Source organism: Kogia breviceps, chromosome 5, assembly GCF_026419965.1.
Source record: "Kogia breviceps isolate mKogBre1 chromosome 5, mKogBre1 haplotype 1, whole genome shotgun sequence".
Taxonomy (NCBI): domain Eukaryota; kingdom Metazoa; phylum Chordata; class Mammalia; order Artiodactyla; family Physeteridae; genus Kogia; species Kogia breviceps.
Genome location: NC_081314.1, coordinates 77,952,908 through 77,978,984, shown reverse-complemented (window position 1 = coordinate 77,978,984; position 26,077 = coordinate 77,952,908). Strand labels below are relative to the sequence as shown.

Below are 26,077 nucleotides of genomic sequence, written 5' to 3'. Positions count from 1 at the left end.
TGTGACCTAGGGAGTAAAATAACAGGACTTGGTGATGAGTAGGTTATGGGAATGAAAGAGAAGGAATTGTGAAAGATTACTTCTGAGTATGTGGCTTGTGCCACTGGATGGGCTGTGGTGGTGTTTATATTAGAAAAATTGAGGACAACTAATTAGTAGGGGAGTGGTCAAATTAAAACTGTACATACATATAATAGGATGCCACTTAACCAGGAAAAGTTACATAGCTGAGGAAAGATGATCATATGTAGCATGGGTTAGAGAAAGGTTAGACAGGTACACCTTGGAGATACTGTAGGTTTGGTTCCAGACCACCACAATAAAGTGAATATTGCAATAAAGTGAGTCACTGGATTTTTTGGTTTCCCAGTACGTATAAAAGTTATTTTTACACTATATTGTAGTCCCTTATGTTTGCAATAGCATTATGTCTAAAAAAATAATGTGCATACCTTAATTAAAAATACTTTTTTAGGGCTTCCCTGGTGGCGCAGTGGTTGAGAGTCCACCTGCCGATGCAGGGGATGCAGGTTCGTGCCCTGGTCCGGGAAGATCCCACATGCCGCGGAGCGGCTGGGCCCGTGAGCCATGGCCACTAAGCCTGTGCATCCGGAGCCTGTGCTCCGCAATGGGAGAGGCCACAACAGCAAGAGGCCCATGTACCACAAAAAAGAAAAAAAGAAAATACTTTTTTGCTAAAACAAAATGCTAACCATCCCCTTAGCCTTCAGTGAGTTGTAGCAGTAGTATCAAAGATCATTGGTCACAGATAACCATAACAAATAAAATAATAATAAAACAATTTGAAATATTTCAAGAATTACCAAAATGTGACACAGAGACATGAAGTAAACAAATGTTCTTGGAAAAGTGGTGCCAATAGACTATCTGTGCAGGGTTGCCATAAACCTTCAATTTATAAAATGCAATATCTGTAAAGTACAGTAAAACAAGGTATGCCTTGTAAATAGCATGGAAAAATATACACTCATGGAAGAATTCCAAAATAATAAACAACATGAGAATGAAGGAATAAAGTCAAGTATAAATATGTGAGTCATTTCATTAAATAGAATAAATTAAATTGTTCCATCCTCTGGACCCTCTCAGATTTGGTTAAATCAGAAAATCCAGCTATATGCTGTGTATAAGAAGTAAACATAAAATAATATGAAAAAGAAAGCTTGAAAGTAAAGTGACAGGTAAAGAGGTACTAGGCAAATGCAAACCAAAAGAAAGAAGTGACAAGCAAAAAGGAGGAAGAGCAGTATTAACAGCAGATGAGGTAGAATTTAAGGTGAAAAGTATACTGTATGACAAAACTTCAATACATAGGAGATATAACAATTATTACAAAAGCTAGGAGACCTTGGTAAATAATGATAGTGGGAGATTTCTTTCATAGTTGGACAAATCAAGTAGATAAAAAATAAGATCATAAATAAAAAATTATACAACCAGTGCTTTTGGTTTAATAGATATATACTAGATCTTTATACCCCTCAAAAAGAGAATATACATTTATTCCTATATCTAAGGAACATTTATAAAAAGTTGACCATGTACTTGGCCACAGAGAAAACTATTACACTATTCCTTAACCACAGTTCAGTTAAATTAAAAATAAATACTAAAAGATGACTAAAAAAACGTAATTAAAAATTGTACTTGATATAAACCCTTGATATGACCCCTGGGTCTAAAGAAAATTAAAAAAATGAAATTATATACAAACTGTCTAGAAAAGGATAGAAAGGGAACACATCTTACCAACCACTATGGAACATAAAGCTGTTCTGAGGAAAAAATAATGGCCATAAATGCATTATTATTAAATAAAAAATGAAAGAAGAATTAAGTACTCACTAAATTAGACTACATTAAGATAAATTACAAAACGACCAATGATTTGAATGCAACAAGACAGTGAAACAGTGGAAGTACAAAGGAAATCCATAGCAGAACTTTAAAACAATAATCTCAGAGTAGCAAAGTCCATTCTGTGTACAACTTAAAGCTCAGATGACATTAAAAAAAAAAAAGAATTAATTCAATTACCTAAAAGGACAGACAGTAAACTGGGAAAAAATATTTGTAATTCAAATCACAGAACTAATTTTTTAAATATATAACGTGCTTCTACACATGAATAAGAAAAAGACCTCACCAACTCAATAGAAAAATGGGTGAATGATAAGAATGAAAACTTTTGGGACTTCCCTAATGGCGCAGTGCTTAAGAATCCACCTGCCAATGCAGGGGACACAGGTTCGATCCCTGGTCCAGGAAGATCCCACATGCTGTGGGGCAGCTAAACCCGTACGCCACAACTACGGAGCTTGCACTCCAGAGCCCGCAAGCCACAACTACTGAGCCCGCATGCTGCAACTACTGAAGCCTGTGCTCCTAGAGCCTGTTCTACTCAACAAGAGAAGCCACTGCAGTGAGAAGCCTGTGCACTGCAATGAAGAGTAGCCCCTGCTCGCTGCAACTAGAGAAAGCCCACGTGCAGCAATGAAGACCCAATACAGCCAAAAATAGATAAATTAATTTTTTTTTAAATGAAAGGTTTTGTAGTAAAGAAGTGCTTATTATTGAGTTCTGGATGTAAGTCCTTTGTCAGATCTATACTTTTTTATTGCTTTCTCTCAGTCTGTGGCTTTTATACTTATTTCTTAAACATGTGTGTGTGTTTTTTTTTTTTTTTTTGGCCACACCATGAGGCATTTGGGATCTTAGTTCCCTGACCAGGGATTGAACCAGTGCCCCCTGCATTGGGAGTGTGGAGTCTTAACCACTGGACCGCCAGGGAAGTCCCTAAACATGTGTTTTGATGAATGGAGATTTTTATTTTGATGAAATCTAATTTACCATACTTTTTTTTCTTTCATAGTCTTGCTTTCTGTATCCAGTCTAAAAAATACTTGCCTCATATGTTTTCTTCTAACAGCTTTATAGTTTTAGGTTTTACATTTACATCTCTGGTACATCTCAGTTTTTGTGTAAGATATAAAGTAGGGATCAAGGTTCTTTTTTTTTTTCCCTCCATTGGCATTTCCTGAAAAGGCTTCTCTTCCCCACTTTAATTGCTTTGGCATCTTTGTAGAAAGTCAGTGGACCATATATGTATGGGTCTGTTTCTGGACTTTATGTTTTCTTGCATCGATCTCTTTGTTTTTATGCTAATACCACACTGTCTTGATCACTTTATCTTTACAGTTTGTCTTAATATCAGTGTAAGTGTCCAGCTTTAGCCTTCTTTTTCCAGATTGCTTTGGCAATTCTAGGTGCTTTTGCATTTTCATATAAATTTTAGAGTCATTTTGTCAATCTCTACTTTTAAAAAACTTGCTGGATTATGATTGGGATTGTGTTTAATCTGTATGTTCATTTGGGGAGAATGGACATCTTAACGGTATTAAGTCTTCTAGTCCATGACGTGGTATATTTTCCATTTATTTGGGTCTTTAATTTTTCTCAGCAATATTTCATAAATCTTAGTGTACAGGTCTTGCACGTATTTATTTATTTATTTGGTTGTGCTGGGTCTTAGTTGCAGCAGGCAGGATCCTTAGTTGTGGCTCACCAGCTCCTTTAGTTGCAGCACATGTGCTCCTTAGTTGCAACTTGTAGGGTCCTTAGTTGCAGCCGCTGGGCTCCTTAATTGTGGCATGCGAGCTCTTATTTTTTTTAATGTATCCCTAAGTGTTTCATAATGATGAAACTGCTAAAAACAGAATTTTTAAAATGTTATCTTCCAATTGTTTGCAGTTAGTATATAGAAATACAATTGATTTCTGTAAATTGACCTTGTATCCGTGACTTGTCAAACTCACTCACTGGTTTTCGGAGCTTTTTTGTAGATTCTGTGAGAATTTCATAGAAAGTCATGTCTGTAAGTAATGACTGTTTTATTTCTTCCTTTCCAAATCTTATGCCATCTTTTTCTTGCTTTATTGCACTGGCTAGGACTTCTAGTACATTGTTGAATAAAAGTAATGAGAGAGGACACCTTTGCCTTGTTCCTAATCTTAGGAGGAAAGCATTCAGTTTTTCACTACTGTTTATGATGTCAGTTGTAGGGTTTTTGTAGATGCTCTTTATCAGGTTAAGGAAGTTCCCTCCTATTCTTAGTTTGCTGAGAGCTTTTAATCATAGATGGATGTTGAGTTTTATCAAATGCTTTTTCCTATATCTAAGGAGATGATCCTGTGTTTTCTCATCTTTATTCCTTTAATGGGACTCAAACTGAAGGAGCAGCACCTAATCTTCAGACTTGTCAGTCTCAGGGCCACATAATGGCTCTTGAAGTTTCAGCTTGGTCATGACATAAATTCATTTCTCTTTACAGCGAATCATATGACCACATTTTTCCCCCTGGAAGGGGCAGTGAAACCACATGGTAATAGGTAGTTCTGTATAATCCTCTTATAGGGAGGACACCAAATAATTGAGATCAGTAATACAATTGACCACACACATCATTCCTTTTTTTTTTGTCCCTCCTGCTGTAGCATATTCTTATTTCATCATTTTTTATTTCATCATTTTGAACTATATTTTCTACAATTTTAAAGTACTTTATGTATTTCAAGCTCTTTTCATCTCCAAATCAAGACATTATATTTCATTTTTTCCTGTAGTTTTTGGCAATATACAACTTGTTATTGTTTCAGATATTTTTTTCTTAGAAATTTAAGTACTAACTTTGAATTAGATAAGTTCCCACTACTAGCTCTCCACTTTATTATGCAAATGAGAAACCAACTTTTTTAATACCTACAGAGAGGGCATAGTTCAGTGAGAAAGATTTTTGTAAACAATGCGTTTTGAAAGTTCATCTTCTAATTCTACCTTATTAGCATGCCAAGCCCATGAGCCTCTCCCAACTCTTTGCCATCTAGAGTAGATAACCCCCCATTTTTCCTGAAGCTAAATCCTCTGATAACCAGAGGGCTTTGTGCCTACCTTCTTGTTCATACACAAGTCTTAATACACAGTCTCAATACACACTCCACCTGACAAATGAAACCTTTAACCTACACATGTTCAAGAAATGTGCTCCAAACTCAGTCTTGTTTAGACATTATCTCTCAATCCAAGAAAGCCTGTTAACAACCAGACTCTTCATCATCACATCCTCTATTTTTCTATCTTAGTCATTCCACACACATCATTCTTAATTACATATATGTAATAAGGTTGTGTGTGTGCGTGTGTGAAAATTAATATATTAAAAAGAAAAAGATCTGGAAAGACATAAACTGAAGTATATCTTTTTATCTGTATTTTGCAATTTTTATTTTTAAATTGATTTATAATTTAAAAAGTTTCTTTTTGAGAAAAATGTAAATTTGATCTCATTTAATGCTGTATTTTAAATATGATTTCTTGTTTTAGATACTCAGAATTTCTGAGCTGGAAAGGACCAATTGTCTGTCCTATTTAGTATTTCCTGTCCACCTCACCTCCGAGGTTTATGGATACAGAAACTGAAAAGCAGAAATGGTTTGTTACAATGTCATATAGACTGGTAGAAGATTCTTCTAGAACAGGACATTATCTGAATATCAGAAAGCAAAGAACGCTTGAGAAATAGTTTCTAAGAATCTAGTTTAAAATAGCCCTGTAGGGACTTCCCTTGTGGTGCAGTGGTTGAGAATCCACCGGCCAGTGCAGGGGACACGGGTTCGATCCGTGATCCAGGAAGATCCCACATGCCGCAGAGCAACTAAGCCCATGCGCCACAACTACTGAGCCTGTGCTCCACAACAAGAAAAGCCATGGCAATGAGAAGCACATGCACTGCAACGAAGACCCAACGCAGCCAAAAATAAAATAAAATAAATAATGAAAAAAGAAAATAGCCCTGTAATTGTTTTAACCCCGGGAATCACTAAAATACAAAAAACGCCTGAGAAAAATCCATTCACTCTTTTACAGATGTTTATTGAGTACCTACTACTTTATCATCCAGTCCACAACTGGGATTTTGAGTGGTATAGTGAATATTTCTAGATTTTTAAACAATATGTATTACGATATGAAGGGTGAATGAAGATGTAAAGGACATGAAGAATTATCAAGGCTCTTTTTCTCAATTTCGACATCTGAGGGATTTGAGGTAGTGATAATGATAATAGCTAAGATTTATTGGCTACATATAATTTGCCAAGCACACTTTTGTGCATTTTACATTTATTGTCACTCTCAACAACTTCATAAGGTGGGTACTATGGTTATCTGTATTTTATAATTGAGGAAATCAAGGTACAGAGAAGCTATGAAAATTGCCAAAGTCATCTGGCCAATAAGTGGCAGAGCTACAATTTGAACTTGACCAGACTTAACTTCAGAGCCTGTGATGTTAACTACTGTACTGAATCTGTAGAAAGATAGAAGGCTAAAAGAAGGCTATGTTGTTTTCTAATACCACAGTTCCTTCCTAAATAAGAATTGATTCTAGGTCAAATATGTATATAAGAAAATAAGTTAAGCTTAAAATAAGGGGCTAAGGCATATTAGGTAGTTAATAAGCACAGGTTTAGCATGTTAATTGGAAAACAGTGCTTTCTGTATCTTCAATTTTCTTGTTGTGTGTTATAGTTTACTAGTTACAAACATGGGCTTTATACTAAGTTCTGGGTTCAGATTCTGGCTTCACCACTTCCTAGTTTTATGACCTTTGACAGGTCAAAGGTCAGTAAATGGAAGCTGCTGTTCGTTGTTGGTTTGGAAAGCCTGTGGTGATGGCTACATTTCTTTTTCTTTTCTTGATCAGGTGGATTTGTTTAAAAAGAGTCTTCTGTTGATTCCTATTCACCTGGAAGTCCACTGGTCTCTCATTACTGTGACACTCTCTAATCGAATTATTTCATTTTATGATTCCCAAGGCATTCATTTTAAGTTTTGTGTAGAGGTAAGTTAATATACTGACACCCCTTTTTTCCCATTTATTTTGTGATTGACCAGATGGTATCTCAGTTCTAGGATAGAACAACAGAAGTCAGTACCATAGATGGTCAGTTTCTGTCATGCCATGTCAAAAATGTTGGCAGAGAAAAGGACAAGAGGAATCTCCAGGTGGGAAGAGGTAGCTGTCCATGATCTGGATCCCTCTCTGAGATACATGCCCTGTTTTGGATTTCATGAGATTTTTTTGTCTTTCCCTTAAAACTACATTTTGAATGTGGATAGAAATCATTTTCCTTGGTTTCTCTTAGAGCTAAAATTGGCTTGTATCTTCAAAATAACTTCTGTAGAATGTATTATAGCCAAGAGAATCAGCTGGCAAAATATTAGAGTTCAGTTAATAAGAGTTCAGTAAGATGGTGGGATACAAAGTAAGAAAAATCAGTATGTTTCCTGATTCTCCCACACAGTTAGAAAATGTAAATGAAAACAGAAAGATTCCATTTTCAAAAGTAGCAAAGACATGAATTACCCAGGAATATACCCTAACAAAAAATGGGGACATTCTTTGAGATGAAGACTCTAAAGTATTTAAAAGAAATCTGAATAGATGGGAAGACAGGCACACTCAGTATTGGAAGAAGATTAATTCTCCCTAAACTAATATAAACGAATTTCTGTCCTAATCAATTTCCCAGGAGGATTTTGAATGAAACCTGATAAGCTCATCCTAGAATTCATATTGCAAAATTCATGTGCATGAACAGCTAAAATAGTTTTGAAGTAGATCAAAACTGAACAAAGGAATATTTGGTCTACTACATGTCAAACCATATCACAAAGTTTTAAAGATTAAAGCTATTTTAATTATATTGGTTTAGGAATAGACAGGTGGATTGGTGGAACAGCATAGAGAATCTAGAAGTAGCTCATGTATATGTGGGAACTTAGTATATAATAAAGTTGGGGACGGACAGACTATTTGATATATGCCATTGGGAAAATTAGCTATCTATTTGGAAAAGTAAAATACAGGTTCTGTTTCATACTATGTATAAGAACAAATACCAGATGGAATAATGACCTAAATATAAAACACAAAGAGTATGGAAGGTCTTCTTATACAGAACCACAAAAAGCAAAAGACATAAAGGAACAGATTGATAAATTTGACCATGTCATCATTTAAAACTTCTGTCTGTCATAAAGTTAAAAGGGATAGATTTGGAGAAAATGTTTGTGACATAGATAATAGTCACTATCCAGAATATAAAAAGAACTACAAATGAATAAGAAAAAGAAGGATCTAATAGAAAGGGACAAAGGATAAAATAAGTAATTTTTAGGAAAAATGCAAATAGCCATTAAACACATGGAGAGATGCTCAGCCTCACCAGAAATATGGGAAATGCAAATTAAAACTACCTCAGGGTTCCATTTTTTGCCTATTATGTTAGGAAAAGTTTGATGTTACTAAAGTGGGTGTAAGAAACAGGCATTTTCAATTTCTGGTGGAGTGTATAAATTGATACAGCCACTTGGGGAACAATTGCAATTCTAAGTGCCTTATAAATTAAAAAGACGTATCCTATTTCATACCAGTTCTATTTCTTGGTATATACTACATAAAAATACTTGTATATGCACACAAGAATGGGGCATACACCAGGATGTTCATTGCAGCATTACTGATATTAGTGAAAAGTCAAAACAACCTAAATTTAGCTCTACTAACAGAATGGCTAAATACATACACTGTAGTATATTCACAATATTAAACTGACCATAGCAGTTAAAAAGAATATAATAGATCTTTGTGTCCTAACATGGAAAGATCTCCAAGACATACTGAGTTTGGAAAAGCAAGTTGCAGAATGATACCATTTATGGAAAGAAAATATGAATATGCAGATACGTGTGTGTGTATATGTATGTAGGTATATACAGACACATACTTGTATCTCTACATGTACATACATCTGATCCACCTTCAGGGTGTTAATTCATGTAACCTCTGACTTCACCCTTAGAAAAGATAGGCAGAGAAAGATACACAAAGAGGTGGAGGGCATAAGGGAAAATTAGGAACTCCAGTAGGCTTCATCTTGGTAGAGATTTCAGCAATGGACTTGACTGTATTTAGTATCCAGGATGGGTTTTAAGTATCACTTTCTAGAAGCTGAATGATACTTTTACCTGCAGCCCTCAAAAACATGGAGTATATCTAAGGCTAGAATGTTTAAATTTCATTTCAGTTATTAATGATTTCTGCCATGGGTTCCTTCCATTTGTTGAGCATTGGCAGTAATTGAGGCTTTCTTTTTGTTTTGCCAGTATTTATTTAAGTTTCAAATTCAGCAAGTTGACTTACTCCTGGAAAAGGCTGACCATCTCATAAAAAGATCTAATTAAAGCATATACCAGTGTCCACAGTCTAAGTGCATACAGTACAGAAGGTCTGAGTCCTTCACTCTATAAAGTGAAAAAGGTCTGAAATCAAGTTCCAGCTTTAAACTCTTTAATGCATACTCTGCCCAGTGGTGGGGCCACAGCCTCCTCCTTTGCTTCTGTCTGCTGCGGGCAGGTTCCATTTTTCACCAACTGATGGAACACAGCATCTGTGTTGTGGTTTCTTTTTAACCAGAATATAAGAAAGTATTTGCTGACTGAAGCCAGAGAAAAAAATAGACCTGAATTTCTTCAGGGTTGGCAGACTGCTGTTACCAAGGTAAGTAAGTGATAAAAATGAAAACCCAGGCATGTCAAGGGGCTGGAATTGTCTAAGGGGTGGGTGTATTTAAAAGCACATGAAGACTGATCATGAAGATACCAACAGAGAGCCTAGAGGCTGCAGGGAGGCAGCTCAGAGTAAACTTCAGTTCAGTATTCATCACCTGGCTGCCCAATTTCCTACTGCCTGCTGGGGTAAATAAATTCAGTCATTTCATCCTGGGGGTAGCTGCTGATGATACAGTTGCTCTGTTGAAAAAAAGGAAAAAAAAAATTTTTTTGGTGGCACCTGCCTCTTGCCTCATGGCTCTTATTTCCAGATGACTCATGTAGACCCAGAGAAATACTGAAATGACTATTTGGATTCACTAAGGGAGCAAGTGCACTGTGCTGCTTTCCAGGCATTTGGGGAAGACAACAGGCCTGAGTGCTTCAGTCTGAACAGTCTAGAAGCAGCACTATGTTTGGCGATAGACATAAAAGCTGTATGAGGGGCAGAGTGAGCAGACCTAGCCTCTTAACCCTGTCACAGATATCAGTGTCTTCTGTTTTATGGGCACTGCTTTGTTTTCATAGTGTTTTTGTATGTATGATCTCATTTGATCCTTACAATCTGTGAGGTAGGCAGGTCATTTAGGGATAAGAAGCTCTTTATCATAGATGAGAAAACTGAATCCAGGAGGTGTGAGCTTCCCCAAAGGCCATCAAAACTATTGACAGAGTGAAGTCTTTGAACTCAGGTCTATCCGGATCAAAGACACTGTTAAAAAGGCAGGGTCTTGAAATAAACCTTTAACCCAAACCCAAAGGGACAAGGCTTATTTGTTTATCCTTGAACTGTACTAAATGCTAACTTCTAAACTTAGGTTTTTTGTTTTAAATAACCTAGTATATTAGTTCAAACCAGAACTGAACTTGTGAATATTCTGAATTTACCCAGTAGGTATTCTCAATTTAATCAGGATCTTTCATATTCCAACACTTTAGGCAGAATACAGTAACCAGTTCTTTGGAAAACATACTGCTTACCTTTACCATGTCTTTAAAAGAATAGGACAGAGTTCTGAAATATGAGATGGAAAAGGGAAGACTGCCAAGCAGCATTGTTACTAAGTATTCAGAGTCCAGGCCATGCGCTGTGTTTTCTGATCCACAATTCCATTTTGATTCCATTGTCAATGAATTGATAGCAAAACTAATATTCCAAATGGAAGGTTTTTTTTTTTTTTGGAAGTTTTAAAATAGGATTTTGATTTCCCACTTCTCATATTTAGGCTAAATGTTCTAAGTTGTGGTTGATTGATAGCTCTTTTCATGGCCAGATGCCTCCATAAACTCAAACACTTTGAATACCAGAGGTACACACCAGCTGTGTTGGATACAGACAAGTTTCCTGTCTCGCTCATTTTTCCATAAAAACAGCTTTTCTTATCTGAAGAGGAATACTTGGTTTTATTTTAATGATCGTTTTGTTTTTCCCCTTAGTGTATTCCACAACAGAAAAATGACAGTGACTGTGGAGTATTTGTGCTCCAGGTAAAGAAATAGTTTTTTCAGTATTTACAATTTATAAATTAAATTTATTGGGATTAGGGAGAAGTGGGATCCCTCTGATGTATACAGGTACTAAGTACAGATAACAAAACACGGTTCCTCCCAACCCTCCTTTGTTGTTGGGAAGCAGTAGTTTCTGCATTTTCATGTATTGTCATTAGGAAGAATCACCTTCTAAGGCTGAGGGTGAATAATTGGTATCATCCATGTCTTATCAGAGGCTATTGGTAAGCCACATTGGAGACTGACGTGAATTTGTCTGTTTCATAGACCCTTGGCATTGGTGGTATTAACTATATTTTTCTAACCATTGGCAGGTGATCTTTAACCACAGAGTAAAAATGAATTAGATTTTAAATAAGGGCCACATTTAAACACTGTGCTTTCTCATGTTATAGATCTTAGGCCTCAAAGGGCTATTGAAAAAGTTGTTATACATTTATGAAGGAAATTATAGTATATAATCCATGAATTTAGAGATTTCCAAAGATCTTGGAAGATGGGCTCACTCATATGACTCACGTTTGTAAACAAATTCAAGTTCTTACTTAAAGGCCATGTTAGGTCTGGCTGCATTCTCAGCAGGTTTCACCGTGAGAAGAATTGGAGCCCCTTCATCAGTTTTGCTTTTCACAGTATTGAGTGGGGAGGAGGGAGAATCCCAAGACATACACTTGCCTGGAAAATTGACTATCATTTGGAGGTAAATGTTTTAAAACAGTTTTACGAGTTTAAACAAATTTTAACATTTGCCTTAGACCCTATTCTATTAGGTCTGCATCTAGTAAAATACATTACGCTGGTACATAACTCCACGTGCCACTTAAGTGTTTCTGGGACCTTTACAGTACTGCAAGTGCCTCGCCTTAGAGCAGCCTTTCCAGTTTTCCCAAGAAGACATGCCCCGAGTGCGGAAGAGGATTTACAAGGAGCTGTGTGAGTGCCGGCTCATGGACTGAAACTCAGCAGGGACTCTGGGAAGTCTGACCAAGTTGGAGCAGATGGTTTGTTACTTGAATCTCCAAACACTTATTTGAATTTTTACAGATATTTCAGATCAGTGGTGTTGGGCCACCGTTGTTACCTCAAATTTATTTTTTGCCCTTACTCATTACCCTGGTTACTATGTACTATTTTTTAATGTTCAGTTTGGTTTCATTTTTAATTTTATGGATTCTCTGTGTGTGTGTCCCCCCATATTTAATATTTATTATCCAAACGCATGCATATAGACAGAGCATGCAGTGCCGAGTATTAAAAAAAAAAAAAAAAAAAGCCTAGTAGATTTGGTGCAGCTTTTGAAACTTAGTTAGATGTGAACTGAATACAGGTTTAAATTTTAATTCCAGAACCTAAAAATGCAGGATGTTTTTGATACAACGTAACTCTGAGAATAGTAGATGTTCCCTGGGGCATAAAGGGTAGCTAGAAGGGGTTTTGGACAAAGCCAGTCCTGTTTTATTTTTACCAGCAGCACCTTTTACTGACTTCCCTCTCCAAGTGAGTCACATTCCTTTTGAAGGGTGAAAAGGAAGTGGCCATAAACTGACTGGTATGTTCTATTTATGGAGGCACACTTGTAAGCACAGTGCCTGCTTTGGGAAGAGTTGATTAAGGTATGAGAAAAAGACAGCAACATTGAGGGTCCATTTATCTTCACACATGAGAGATTTCAATCTTGGTTTTAAGAAGGATTTATAATAAATCCTTTAATCTTACAAAGGCTTTTGCTGGAACACTGATTCCCTGGATTTTTCTGGTTTTGACCCATTAAAAAATTAATATCTGTCAAAACTAGTGGTCAAATGAGAATTCAGCCTTTCTAAGAGTAATTGTTTCCCATATGGAAGAAACTAAGATTTGCCAAATACCTATTTCAAGGGTATTTAAACATTCAAAACCGAAGACTGACTTCAGGTATTTTGCACGTGGGTGGGGAGGAGAGAACAGGAAAGGTATTAAGGGAGACTTGAAACTGCGGGAGTATAGCAAATGTTATGAGTTTTTTCCCTCTTATTTCTCTAGTGATCTCAGCAGCATGCAGGGCTCCTCTGCCTCTGCTTGACCAACCCTGAGACTCCAGCACAGGAGTCTTTTTTTTTTGCTTCCATGAACCTCATCTTCTGGGGGAAGGCAGAATTGGCCCTGTCCTGATTATTACCCTTGGCTGCATTAGGATTAAGGTAATGGATCTTGCATCTTTAATCTAACAAAGTTTTGTGATATTGGAAAGGAAAGGAAATAAGGAAAGATGCATGTTAAACTACGTCTTTTCTGAACTGGGGGAGGAAAAACAACAAATGTGTATATAAGAAATTCAGAAGCTTGTACAGAAAAATACCAAGTAAACGGCAGGAAGATGCTTTGGTTTATGCCTCGTTAGGTGTGAAGTGTTGAAAATAAAAAGCTAAAATGTGCAGTTTAACTTGGCCATAAGGTAGGGCTGACTGCCAGCAGTTGAGGGTGGAGTCAGACATGTTTACATGCAGGGCTCCCATCCCCAGACATTCCAAGCACCAACACCAATGTTTACATTGTAAACAGCCCCAGCACTTTCCTAGTCCCTCAGACTCAAACTCCTTAGTATAAAACCAGGTCAGTATTTCTTATTGTGCTTCAAGTCATTAAAAAGACTGATATTAGAGGCACTTTGTGCTGCTACAGGTAGGGTTGTATCAGCATTAGGAAAGGTGACAAAAATGGGTTGGGTGTCTTCTTGAGGTTTTCAGGCATAATTATACACACCTGTATGTAAGACATTTGCCTTTTTTTTTTTTTGGTAATGGGTAACTAGACTATTGATTAAAAATGTCTTATACTTTAGAGCTCCGTATCTCATATCTCACTCTCTGACAGAACGAGGCATACAGAAGAGACAGAATTGTGTTCTGGCCAAAATCTTAATGCCCGAAGTTTCAGTTGCCATTTCCTCCACTCTGAGAAATGGTCATGCTCTTAACAGGGAGGCAGAGAGAACCTAAGGTGAGCTGTCCCAAGTCCAGGGTGCCTTTCATGTCCAGTTTAGTAGGGCACCTTGAGGTACATCATCCAGCATGCTTTAGCTTAAATGTCAAATATTTTAAGTCTGGTTAAAATGTTTCTGTTGTTCACGAAACTTGCTTCAGCACACATAGTCGCTTTCCCCCATCTTGTGATTAGGCGCAAACCTCTATTTAACCCAAGCCCTACGTTTAGAATGGCCTTTATCCTGATGTTTGCAATAATGGCTTCCTTGCAACAGAAATTTTGGAAATACAGTCTGGGCTGTTGGTAGAAGAGACAGGCATTGTTTTACTCTCACTAGCTTGGCACTGAGTTGTTTGGGTGCCCTCAAGGTGGGCAGACTTTACGCTTTTGTGGTTGAGGGCAGGCCTTATACAAACTAAAAGCTGCTTATGATGTGCCTTCAACAAGCTGCTCAGTCCTCTCCATCAGCAAATTTACCAGTCTGTATGTAGTTGCTTTTATCCTTTTGTTAAATCTATAGCAATGAATGTAGATTTAGTTCAGCTTTTAGTTAAGTTCTCTCAAGAATCATAGAGAACCAATCTTCTCTTAAGGAAGGGATGCACTTAAGGAAGGGAGAAGCAGCAGTTGCTGCCAGTAATCCCCAAATCATTTTTTTTGGCTTTGCATTTTATTTTCTACTTATTGAATATGATTAACGTTGGTCACCTTGAATTCATAGTTGGAACAAAATAACAGACCTAACTGGGACACAGCCAGCACTAGCCTAAGTTGAGCTGCCCCTTTTCTCTGCAGTTGTGGTATACTACTTCCCTGGGTTACAAGGAATAATTGGGAGCTCTGGGTGAATCAGACTCTTCAGGCGAGAACTAGTGTGTTAATAGTGTGAATTAGATATCGTGATTACCTGCTCTGCTTAATTGTTATGCAACTGAACTAATCAGCAGGTGTAAAGCACATACTTTGTTATGTACTAGGCTCTGACTCCTGGCCTGTAGATAATTAAGAAGACCTAGGGAATGCCATCAGAAGTGCTAATTGTATTTGGGTGTTAACAAAAGCAGATCTAGACAAGCTGTCCACTTAAATGGTACCTTTTGGTTAGAAAAAAATTATTTAAAGATTGTGATCATGTAAAAATTACTCAAACCTTCTAGCAAAAATATTTTTTTGAAAAATAAACTAAATGCCTTTATAAATGTAGTGTTCTCTTGTGTTGGATAAAATGTACTGTTTGGTGGATAATTTTTCTCAGTGACACACCAGTCACGACAAGGCTCATCTATTAACAGTGACCAGTGTGGGCTCTAAGCAGCCCACCCTGTCCAGTAGTAGCACTTTTTGCAATGATAGAAATGTTCTGTATTTGCATCCTACAAATTCCATTATCTACAACAGCCATTAACCACGGGTGGCTATTGAGCATCTGCAATGTAGCTAATGTGACTGACTGAGGAACTGTTTTAATTTAGTTAATTAGCTACATGTGGCTAGTGGCTACCATATTAGTAACTGTCAAATTAAAATGGACATGCAAATTCTGCATACTATTCATAGATTTCCCCCCAAAATGTATTCCAGAGTAAAGAGCGCTTCAGTGTCATTATCGGTGAGGAAACACAGACAATAAGTTGGTCCAATTTTATTGAAATCTGTTACAGAAGACAATTCAAATAGGAACCACTGTGGTTTTAATGCCTATAGAAATCTGAGTTACGTTTTACTGCAAAATATAAAATACATTAATTCAATCTACAGTGTAAAAAGATTTTAATAATGAATTGTATGTCCTCATTAGATATTTACAAATGTCTTCCTAAATACAACTAATTTAGAGATACCTTTTAAAGTTCAAATAGCCAGTTTAAATTTGAGAAAACATACACTTACTGTAACATGAAAGATGTTCAATTGAGATACTTCAGCCCCAACTTCACAAACTACTGGAAATTAGGAGATACTTTGTTGCTAGATGAAAAAATATCACTTACATCAGGGAAAATTATACTACACTACCCGTTTAAAATGAGCAATAGTTCACATAATGTTAGAGAAATTCTCTCTTGCCTTACAAATGCAAAATAAATCCTGCAGACTCCCTTCTCTGTAGAGACCACCAGCTCACTACCCAGGCTCTGAAATTCAGCAGTTAGGGAAAAAACAAGACAGACTTCAGTATGAGAATGAGCCAAAACATTTCCGTTCTGATTTTTTGTTAAGTATTCTCTATTGATCATTAAGCTCTTTTTTAAAAAACAAAACAACCCCACTCAATTCCCAAGATCAGTTTGAAATGATCTGCTGGCTCTCACAGCAACCTTCATCATGTTAAGGCACTGGTTTACCTCACATCTCCTGATATTTCCTCCCCATTTCCTACTGACGACAGCGTCCCCCCTTGCCCTTAGAGTAGTTGAGGGTCCCTCTAATACAGACCCTTGGTTTTTCTGGCGTTAGCTAAAACACATATTTTGAAGAATGTGTTTAGTAAATACCCTTCAAGTACTGACCTAATTTCCCGATATATAAAGCACATAAGAAGTGGTGTTCCCTGCAACTCAGGCTTAACAACTATTTAGGAAGTTCCCTTGACTCTAAGTTTGCCTTTAGAGATTAAAATTCAACATAGAAAAAAATTCAGTCATCAAAATCTATTCCTAATTTACAGTAAAGCAACATTACAGAGCAAAACTCCACTTATTAAACTTTTATCTCATGCAAACTTAAAATTTTAAAAATAGTAATTCCAGGCCCCATGGTAGACCATGAACCTACTTAGATGCAAACATGGTAAACACTTAAAAATTTTTTTTCCAATCTTGCTAAAAGAAGTGTGTTTTGGCTGATAGAGCAACATTACACATGAAGTCTGTTGCTAAGGAACACAATTTTTGACCTGGTAACAGAAATCATTCTGGTAATCTGACACAACCAAGATGCTAAGACTACAGAATTAAAGGCATTCTTTTGGATTCTGTCCTTTAATAATTTTTTAAGTGGAAAACCATGAAGAGCCTTCCAACTCAGTAGAGACATATTAAATAAAGCTTGGTAAAAATAGGCAGGTTCGCAGACCTTGGGAATGCACATCAAATTTAACAAGCCAAAGGAGTGAGTTTTTCATGATGGGGCTCTCACCACTCACTGGTTTTGGGCAAGTTTTCCATAACCTCCTCTCCCAGCATCGTAGTCCTGACGATACTCATCTCGTACCTTAATTGAAAAGAACGTGTTACAGTATAGAGAAGATGAATGTAACAAACGTGCTTCCTACAATGTGTCAAATAACTAAGCCTTTTCAGATGTCATGATGTGAACATTTCAAGCAGAACAGAACATAATTTTAAGCAACTGATAACATAGCTCAACTGCCCTGCAAAATTATTTAAGACTACCTAATGAATGGTGTTTTACCAAACACCAGGTTCATACTCAGCATTCAAAGATACCACATTACAAAGAATAAACTATTTTAAAATAAAAATGTAAAAGTCATTTTAGTGCATTTTGCTTTTGTTCAACACTCTTGGCAGGTGGAGAACATTTAGCTCCTAGCAGAAGTCCAATAATGGTTGCTTGTGATGCAGATAATATACTATTTAATGGTTTTTAAAAATAATTTACCATCGCTTCTCGGCCTTTTGGCTAAGATCAAGTGTAAAAATAATGTACCAACCCCAGTGGGTGGTTTTCAGATTCACTTCAAGCCAAGGTTATAGGCACAAAGTTATTTTCAAAAGAGCAAATACAAATTGACAAAACACTTGTCATTTAGGACTGGAATCCCAGGCAAAGGCTGAACCCAGAGAACCTTTCTGCATACCTGGCCCCCAGAACGCCCACGGCCATACTGCCTGCCCTCCTTAAAGCCTGCGTCCCAGTCTGTGCGAATGATCCGGTCATCCAGACGAGTTCCATTTATGTACCGCATGGCATTTTCTGCATCTGCTCTTGAATAATATCTTAATTATAATTATTAAGGAATTAGCATTTCTCCAGGTATTTTTGTAAACAGGAAGCAACATCTGAATGAAGCTGAGTTAAGAAAAAGTACAAAAACTAATCCAACCAGATGGAGTTCAAAGACAATAATTTGGCTTGCACAGGCCTGTGTGAGGTTGGTCCAGAAGCAGTCAAAAATGACACTTATCTGTAGCTACACTGACGATTTTTTGGATAATCTTGTTAAGTTATCTGGTTCCACTGTCTCCATATTTTGGTTTGCAAAATATAAATATGTTCAGTGCAGGTTTTAACCACAAACTGTTATCCAAGAAAACAACAGCATCTTTGGGTTCCCTGAATATGAAGCTGTACATTCAAGAACCTTAAAAAGAGGTCACGGTACATATGAATTGCCATTGCATTTCATTAGAAGGAAACACTCAAAATATCACTCACATTAGTAGTTCCAAACCAGATCTACTAAATCTGTCTTTGGGGTGCTATTAAAATGAATAATCTCTGTAAGTAATTATGATCATTAGCTGGGTTTAGGAAATACTGATCTGGACTTTTTCCCCTTTAATTACACAGATAGGGAAACATTGAACTTCGTGTCAGCATCTACACAATGCCTAGCACACAGTAGGCATTCAGTAATTTTTTGTTGAATAAAATGAATGCTAAAGGGCAAACTGAGGGAAAAAACACTAACAATGAACAGTAGCCTTTCTTTCAGGTATTTGCCATCATGACTGATCTCTGACCTTCAAGGCAGATGCAAAAACACTCCAGTTCTTAGAGACTGGTTATTATCTAGTATTTTCTTTGCCTTTTCTGTCCCCTGTGAACTATTTTACACTGTTGCCACCAGAGGCAAAAGTAAAACCTAGGCACTCGCCCCTCGTACCTGAAGGAGGAGTGAAAGAAGCTTGCAGAATCCAGAAATTAGATACCAAAATCAAAAGTGGGGCTTCTGGGACTTCCCTGGTGGCGCAGTGGTTAAGAATCCTCCTCCCAATGCAGGGGACACGGGTTCAATCCCTTGTCCAAGAAGATCCCACATGCTGCAGAGCAACTAAGTCCATGCACCACAACTACTGAGCCTGCAGCCTAGAGCCCACGAGCCACAACTACTGAATCCCATGCGCCGAGAGCCTGTGCTCCGCAACAAGAGAAGCCACCCCAATGAGAAGCCCGTGCACCACAACAAAGAGTAGTCCCTGCTCGCTGCAACTAGAGAAAGCCCGGGCACAGCAACGAAGACCCAACACAGCCAAAAATAAATAAATAAATAAATAAATGTATATATTTTTTAAACAGTGGGACCTCTGGTTCAAGCTGATAGAGCACATTTTCTCTTTACTTCTCAAGGCCCCCATTAAAACAGAAAAGAAACACATATACAAAGAGAAGGGACCATAAGCAGACTAGAGATTCAACAGAGGGTGAAGAGTACTAGTGGATGAAACAAAGGCACAGTGCGAAATACTCTTGAAAGGGCTTAAAGGAGACAGCAAGCCAAGGAGGCTCTTACTTCCAAGTTGAATAACAAGTGAGGCTGCATATAGGGTTTAATTAAAGGTGTCTATGTGGGAAAAAGACCTGTTAACAGAAAGGCATTTAATCCCAGGCAAATAAAAATAAAATGATAGGGATCTGAACTGTCTGGAGGAACTAGGGCATTGTCTTTAACATTAGCAAGCCAAATAAAACCCCTTTTCATTCTAGCATTTGAGAAACCCACAAGTCCCAAAGGCAAGGCAGCAACTTAAGAAGTTCTTCCTGGGGACTTCCCTGATGGTATAGTGGTTAAGACTCTGCACTCCAAGCAGGGGGCCCAGGTCTGATCCCTGGTCAGGGAACTAGAGCAGCAATGAAGATCGTGTGCTGCAACTAAGACCCGGTGCAGCCAAATAAATAAATAAATTAATTAATTATTTTAAAAAGTAGTTCTGCCTAGATCCACATAGTCAGTCCTTTTTCCCCTAATTATGATCAGAAACCCAGGGATCATCAGAAACTGAAGGAAATTTTACGGCATAAATGCAACCAAAAGAAACAATTCAGGGCACAGAAAAGAAAATTCAAGACACGATAGATCGGGTCTGGAAAATTTCTCAAACAAAATGACCAACAAATATTAGTTAAAAAACAAAACATCAAAGGATAAATCCAGAAAGTCCAATATTTGGAGAGTTTCCAGGGAGAATAAATGGTCACAATATAGCTTTGGTTTTGACCTATAAAATCAAGCTATATACATCTACATAATGAAATATAGTAGTTTTAAAAAGAGGTAGACCTACATATGCTAACAAGCAATTTCTAAGATAGGTGAAAAAAAAATGAGCCCATGCAGTACGCTACCACACATCTATAGGATTACTTCTGGAAAGATCTATGAGACTCATAACTGATTGCCTCTGGACTTAGAATGGTATAGGGCTTTTATTTTCACTACGCTCTTTGGACTTTTTGAGACACCGTAAGTATATACATTTTCAAAGATTATTTTTCTTAATCAACTATGAAAAAAGAATGGATTTCAGAAAGAATGTTAACGTTACTAGCTTTCCCAGTGTAAGAGTACAGGCACATTGGACAGAAGGAAGGAGAGGCAGAGGTAAGTGTAGGGATGCTAATCAACGAATATCCTCACTCATCTTGTAAAATAGGGTACACCAGTCACTCTGGGCCCCACCTCTGGCCAATAGCTACATCAAACACACAGGAAGGATACTCCACAAAGCAGAACCCACATGCTGTTTTCTTCATTTTATCCAGGCCCATGATGATTTTCTTTATGTCACCACTTTTGCTGAAGAGTTCATAGATTTGTTCTTCAGTTGTATAAAAGGAAAGATTTCCAACATACAATGTACAGCTTTTCTTCAGTAATTTTTCCTGTTCTTCATTGTCACCCTAGAATTTCCAAGAGCAAAGTGAAAAAAGAAAGGCACAAAACAATGTGAAGCGTATGCTCCAAATTATATTTTTTAAAAGCATGAATATACATGGATACCACACATAAGAAACAGGTAATATGTCTGCCTCTAGGGAGAATCAAGGGACTGCAAGTCAGATCTCCATGTATGGAAGTCTCATTTAATTCTCAGAGCTGAATGAAGTAGGTCCTAATTTATTATCCTCATTCTACCTGAGGGAAGACAGTTAAGTAGCTTGTCCAGGGTCACACATCTAATCAGTAGTTGTAGCTGGTATCCAAACCCAGTCTTATCCCCAATCCCAAACTTCCTTAAAAGTTCACAGGACAAGAGTCATTTTAACGATACATTAAAAATAGGTTTTCCAGGACTCTGGAATGAGACATTAAATAAAGTAGATTCACTATTACTGCTGTTACTGATTTGTTAAAATTATGGTCAAGAAGCATTTTCCTTTTTCCTTCTTTTCTCACACATATAAGTCATGTCCCACCAAACAGCCTACAGTTTAGGACAACTGGTATAAGTACTTATTTAAGGTATGATAATAATGTGGATCCCATTCAGGAAACACTAGAAATTCTACAAGACAGTATCTTACTACTATCTAAATGAAGCTATAGGCTTTAGACTGCAGAGATAACAACAGCAAGAGCTGAATCCTTGCATTGTTTTAATCTTGCAGGATGCTTGAAATTCATGATGGTTATGATGTGGAACTTTCTAAATTAATGAAACCTGTAAAAGTGATAGAATGAAAAGTCATGCCTGGCATACAGTAAGCATTTAAAAACAGTTGACTGCGTGAAAATCTAAGATCTTTCTCAATTTGACCTCAAATTTCCATTTCCCTACCCTACTAATGCATTTTAAACATTCTCCATACCTACCTTCTGTATGTGACCCCTCCTTTCCCTGTCACAGGGAACTTTCTGAATCCTCACAGCCCCTCCCTTTCCACTCATCATTTCTGCCTAGATTATGATCACTTACCTCCATTGTAAATCTGTACATTTACAGTCCTTCCATTTACAATCCCATAATCCATAGAGGATTATCAAGTCTTAGGGTGTGGAAACTGTCTTCTCTCTCTAAGGTTTAGCAGAAGGCTTCAGCAACAGCACTCAATACAAATTTACTAAACCACGACTAGTTAATGAGTGTCAGTCACCTCCACCCCATCCCCGCCTTTGCTGATACTGAAGAACCCACCTTTAATATCTGTAGCCTCCCCCTTTTCCACAGAATCTGCTGTGACGTGGGCCAAACGAAAATTTCCCTCTTCTGAGACCCAGCAGTTCTCCGATCTTGACATCCAGACACTTAACATGCTGGTCCCCCTCCACACTCCAAGGGCTCCCTAAAGGTGGAGGCAGGGCTCAACTGTGTCTGCCATTAAACACGTACTACTTGCGGAGGGCCGTTTAACTAGCCCAAGGAAAGGACGCGAAACGCCAAAGCGCAGTTTGGCTGATGTAATTGAAAATTTAAAAATAATTAAAAGCCCCGGTATCTGGGTCAGGATGGCGCCTCCACATGCTCCACGTGTCAAAAAGACACCGTTTTCCCTCATCACAAAGTCACCTTCCCGCGGCACCGTTCGGGAAAACGTGAGACGCCACTACTACTGCCGCCCGTCTGCACTGGCCCGGGGATCAAGCAGCGGCTGCTAGGGAATGTGAGAGCGAGCCTCAAATTCCCTGCCTACGAGAAAAGAGGATTCAGTGATATCCAAACGCCCTTTCAGAATCCATACCCCAGCAGGCACCGAGGCTTCCCTTCGCGTTTCGGGATACCAGGGAATGGAAGACGACACAATGAGACAAAAGCAAACCAATTCTCAGGCTTCTGGCCCGAGGCCTCCCCTTCTCGCTGCCCCGCTTGCCTCACCCGGAAGTGCTGGTCCCGGTACTGGCTCAGCTCGACGTAGGAGTCGCTGCGCAGCGCCTTCAGGAGGCCACCCGACATAGTGCACAGATTTCGGCCTAGGACGCCGCCACTGCGAGAAAAACGAGGCCGCCCCGGCGGTATCGGAACCGGAAACGCTCGGAGGCTGCTGCGGAAAGTCGAAATCCCGTGCTTCAATCCCAGCGCGGCAGTGTCGTCACCCGGCGGCGCCGGCGCAGACGTGGTCCGTAGTCAGGCGTCGCCGATCAGAAGTGAGAGCCGCTTGCTGTGCGTTCCGGGAAGCTCCGAGGATGATTCTACGGCGGCTGCTGGCCGTCCTGTTGCACAGCCCGCAGCTGGTGGAGCGTCTCTCTGAGTCGCGGCCCATCCGGCGTGCGGCGCAGCTCACCGCCTTCGTTCTGCTGCAGGCCCAGCTACACGGGCAGGACGCGGCCCGGCGCCTGCGAGCCCTTGCGGCAGGGTCCGCGGGCTCCCTGGGCCGCCGCGCCGCCCGCTTCAGAGACACCTTCATTCAGGAGCTACGCCGCAGCCTCCGGGAACGCCCGCGGCCACCACCAGGTAGCCAGAAGGGCCCAGGAGCAAACCCCTAAACCCAGGGCGGCTCGAGTCGAGGTCGCCTGCTTTCCCTTCTCGGCTCGACACCGGCCTCGGCGCTAATTAGTCATCCCGGACACTACGCACGGCTTGGAATCCTGACTCAGATGGTCCGCCTACAGAGGTCCCGCTCATCAGAGAGCCCAGGCCAAACCGACACCCCTGGTGAAGGAAGCCCTGTGATCGGACGGGACACAGCGTATGAGGAAAGCCCCTGAAGCCTGACAGAAGCAAAGATAGTCTGGGCCCTGATACACCGCGCGGGCAGAGAGCCATGCACCGAAGTACAACCGTAAAGAGGGTCTGCCCTCTGAAATGGGACTAAAATTAGTGACGGATGTTGCTGCCTCTGCACTGATATAGCACGACACTACTACCAGGGGAGATCCTGCATGAAAAGACAATCCTTCCTGCATTTGCCAAAATCCTCTGATTAAATATGTGAGTTGAGTAATGGGTATTGTTACCGGACAAGGTTCTTTTGCCCCATGCGTAGCAAGCCAAACGCTGAGATGCAGAGGTTTGCAACAAAGAGAGGGTTAACTCTCAAGGCAGCCAAAGGAGGAGGACCACTAGTCTCAGATCTGTCTTCCCCAAGGCAAGGGGCTTTGGGTATTTTGGGGATAAAGAATAAAGCAGCAGGGCGGCCTGAGACGTGGGGAGCGTGGGGAAAGGTGATTGGAGAAAGGTGTGATAATTGTACTTCTACACAGGTGTAACTAAGCCACATGCATCTGCAGCTTGAAAAATGGAGGCTCTTAGCACCGTCTGCCTCTGCCGGTGGAGTTTTCGGCCCTCTGATGTCTAAAGGTCAGGAGCATGCCCAGAGCTTGAACTAGACACAGCCAACTGCAAATTCCTGGAAAACAACTCCATCAAACAAATTATTGTTTAGGCTATGTGCTGCTTGGAGGCCTTGTGAGTCTTAAAATGACCTTGATTAGTGAAGGCAGGTAAAATGGATTGACTCATTACCCATGGTTTCAGTGTGAGTGCCGTACTTCTCTGGCAAGGTGGATTAGGATTCCTGGGGACTTGTAGGCCCATGGTAATACTTGTTAGCATATATTGAGTACTTACTCTGTACTGGGCACTTGCTGATTGCACTCTGTGTGGGTTATCTCACTCCTTACGACAACTTTCATATGAGGAAGTGTAAGGCTACTTAAGTTGCCCAAGGCCTTACAGAGTGGAACGTGAATACAAGTGTTTGATTCCAGGGCCCAAGTCCCTAATCACATTTACCCTGCAGCATTTACCCCGACCTTCAATGCCTACCTTCCCTGCCACCAACCACCATCATCACTGGGTGTTAGGACAACTGCCTACCATGGAACAAGCTACCTGGATTCCTTGTCCCTACTTTAGAGTGTCTGGGATGCACTCTAAAGACTATGCTCCAGCTAGCAAACCCATGATTAGGAAATCCATGTATGCATTGATTGTCTCTAATCAGGCTACACAGTTCATGCAATCTAGAAAGCTCGAAGCCCAAGAAGCTTTTAGGGTGGTGACCAGTTTTTACTCTGGCATTCTGATAGTCACTGGATAGGGTGAAGCAAAAGCAGCCTGTCCTCCACTTTCCTAATGGTCAAAGTTCTGATTTGACATTCCATCCTCCAGTCTTCCCATCAGAGGGGCTTCTGTTTAATCCTCTCTGAGGCCAGTTTCCCACTCTCCTAATGACAAAGTTCTAATTTGGCATCCTACCCTCCTGTCCTCCCTCTCCCAGACCAGAGACAACTCACTGGACTCTCCTTTGACCTTGGCAGTGAGGAGCCAGAGGAGCTTGTTCATTCTACTGCCTTGTTTGCCTCTGGTTTCAATCCCACTCCTTGGTCACTGGATCTGAATATCAGAGCAGCAGAATGTTAGCAGTCTCCAGCCCAATCCCTTACCCTCTACATAAACAAGCACACTCATAGTTGGGTCTTTTTCTAGACTAGCAGAGACAGGAAGCAGTGCAGGAAGCAGTGAAGCATCTAGACAAGCTGGCCATTTGGTAAGGAAGGAAAGCAAGAAATGAAGGCAGTTTATTTTTTGTGGAAGAAGTGTGCAGGAACTAAGTTCCCTCCGTTTTTGTAAAAGGAGTCTGAGAACAGAGAGAGAGAACTGGGTCCTTTCTGCTCCAGCTAGAGGAGATTTGGATACCTCCCCGCTTTGTTGGAGAAGCCTCCAGTGTTTGTGGTCAGTGGCTTCTCATCCCACCACCCCCAGTGGCAACAATCTCCCAACATACCTTTCAGGCTCTTCTGAGCTTTGTCAGAAAGTGAAGCAGGGAAGTAACTCCACTATCCTGCAGGACAATTCCAAACCACCCCTTGGTGCCACACAAATCTAGATACCAACACTTTACAAATTTGTTAGAGGTCAGATCACTACAGTCTACACAGACTGCTACACCAACAGCTCCTCCAGGGAATTCTGAGGTTGTGAACCCAACTGGGGAAGGGAAGAGAAGTCCCAAGAAGCCCAGAGGAATTTGGGACCTTCGAATCTGGGGGGGGGGGCTCTCAAGGTGA

The 26,077-nt window shown here is 39.5% G+C and overlaps 3 protein-coding genes across 10 annotated transcripts in view; 2 read left to right on the top strand and 1 right to left on the bottom strand.

Annotated features, from left to right (window-relative positions):
• Positions 1-15,362, top strand: part of SENP5 (SUMO specific peptidase 5) — a 41,861-nt gene extending 26,499 nt beyond the window's left edge. For 3 of the 7 annotated variants that reach the window (XM_059064278.2, XM_067034299.1, XM_067034303.1), the window contains exons 7-10: positions 6,782-6,919; positions 9,557-9,640; positions 11,128-11,178; positions 12,045-15,362. In XM_059064278.2, coding sequence (XP_058920261.1) covers positions 6,782-6,919; positions 9,557-9,640; positions 11,128-11,178; positions 12,045-12,155 — 384 coding nt within the window. In that variant the 3' untranslated portion in view covers positions 12,156-15,362. Of the gene's footprint in view, positions 1-5,400; positions 5,587-6,781; positions 6,920-9,246; positions 9,641-11,127; positions 11,179-12,044 lie in introns of those variants that run through there. The other 4 variants (XR_010840724.1, XM_067034300.1, XM_067034301.1 and 1 more) reach the window with 4 other exon arrangements.
• A 428-nt stretch (positions 15,363-15,790) lies between these two features.
• On the bottom strand, positions 15,791-25,462 carry NCBP2 (nuclear cap binding protein subunit 2). Of its 2 annotated transcripts, none has more exons than XM_059064909.2 (4): positions 22,944-25,462; positions 20,849-21,030; positions 17,987-18,125; positions 15,791-17,376 (listed from the first exon to the last, which is right to left on the bottom strand). In XM_059064909.2, exons 1-4 carry the CDS (start codon positions 23,019-23,021, stop codon positions 17,305-17,307), a joined length of 471 nt encoding a protein of 156 aa, XP_058920892.1. In that variant the 5' UTR covers positions 23,022-25,462; the 3' UTR covers positions 15,791-17,304. The 2 variants fall into 2 exon arrangements, with proteins under 2 accessions (XP_058920892.1, XP_066890398.1); XM_067034297.1 differs by having other exon boundaries at positions 22,266-22,951.
• Positions 23,176-24,529, top strand: NCBP2AS2 (NCBP2 antisense 2 (head to head)). The gene is made up of 2 exons (XM_067034298.1): positions 23,176-23,996; positions 24,269-24,529. Exon 1 carries the CDS (start codon positions 23,252-23,254, stop codon positions 23,549-23,551), a length of 300 nt encoding a protein of 99 aa, XP_066890399.1. The 5' UTR covers positions 23,176-23,251; the 3' UTR covers positions 23,552-23,996; positions 24,269-24,529.
• Positions 25,463-26,077: the final 615 nt, after the last annotated feature.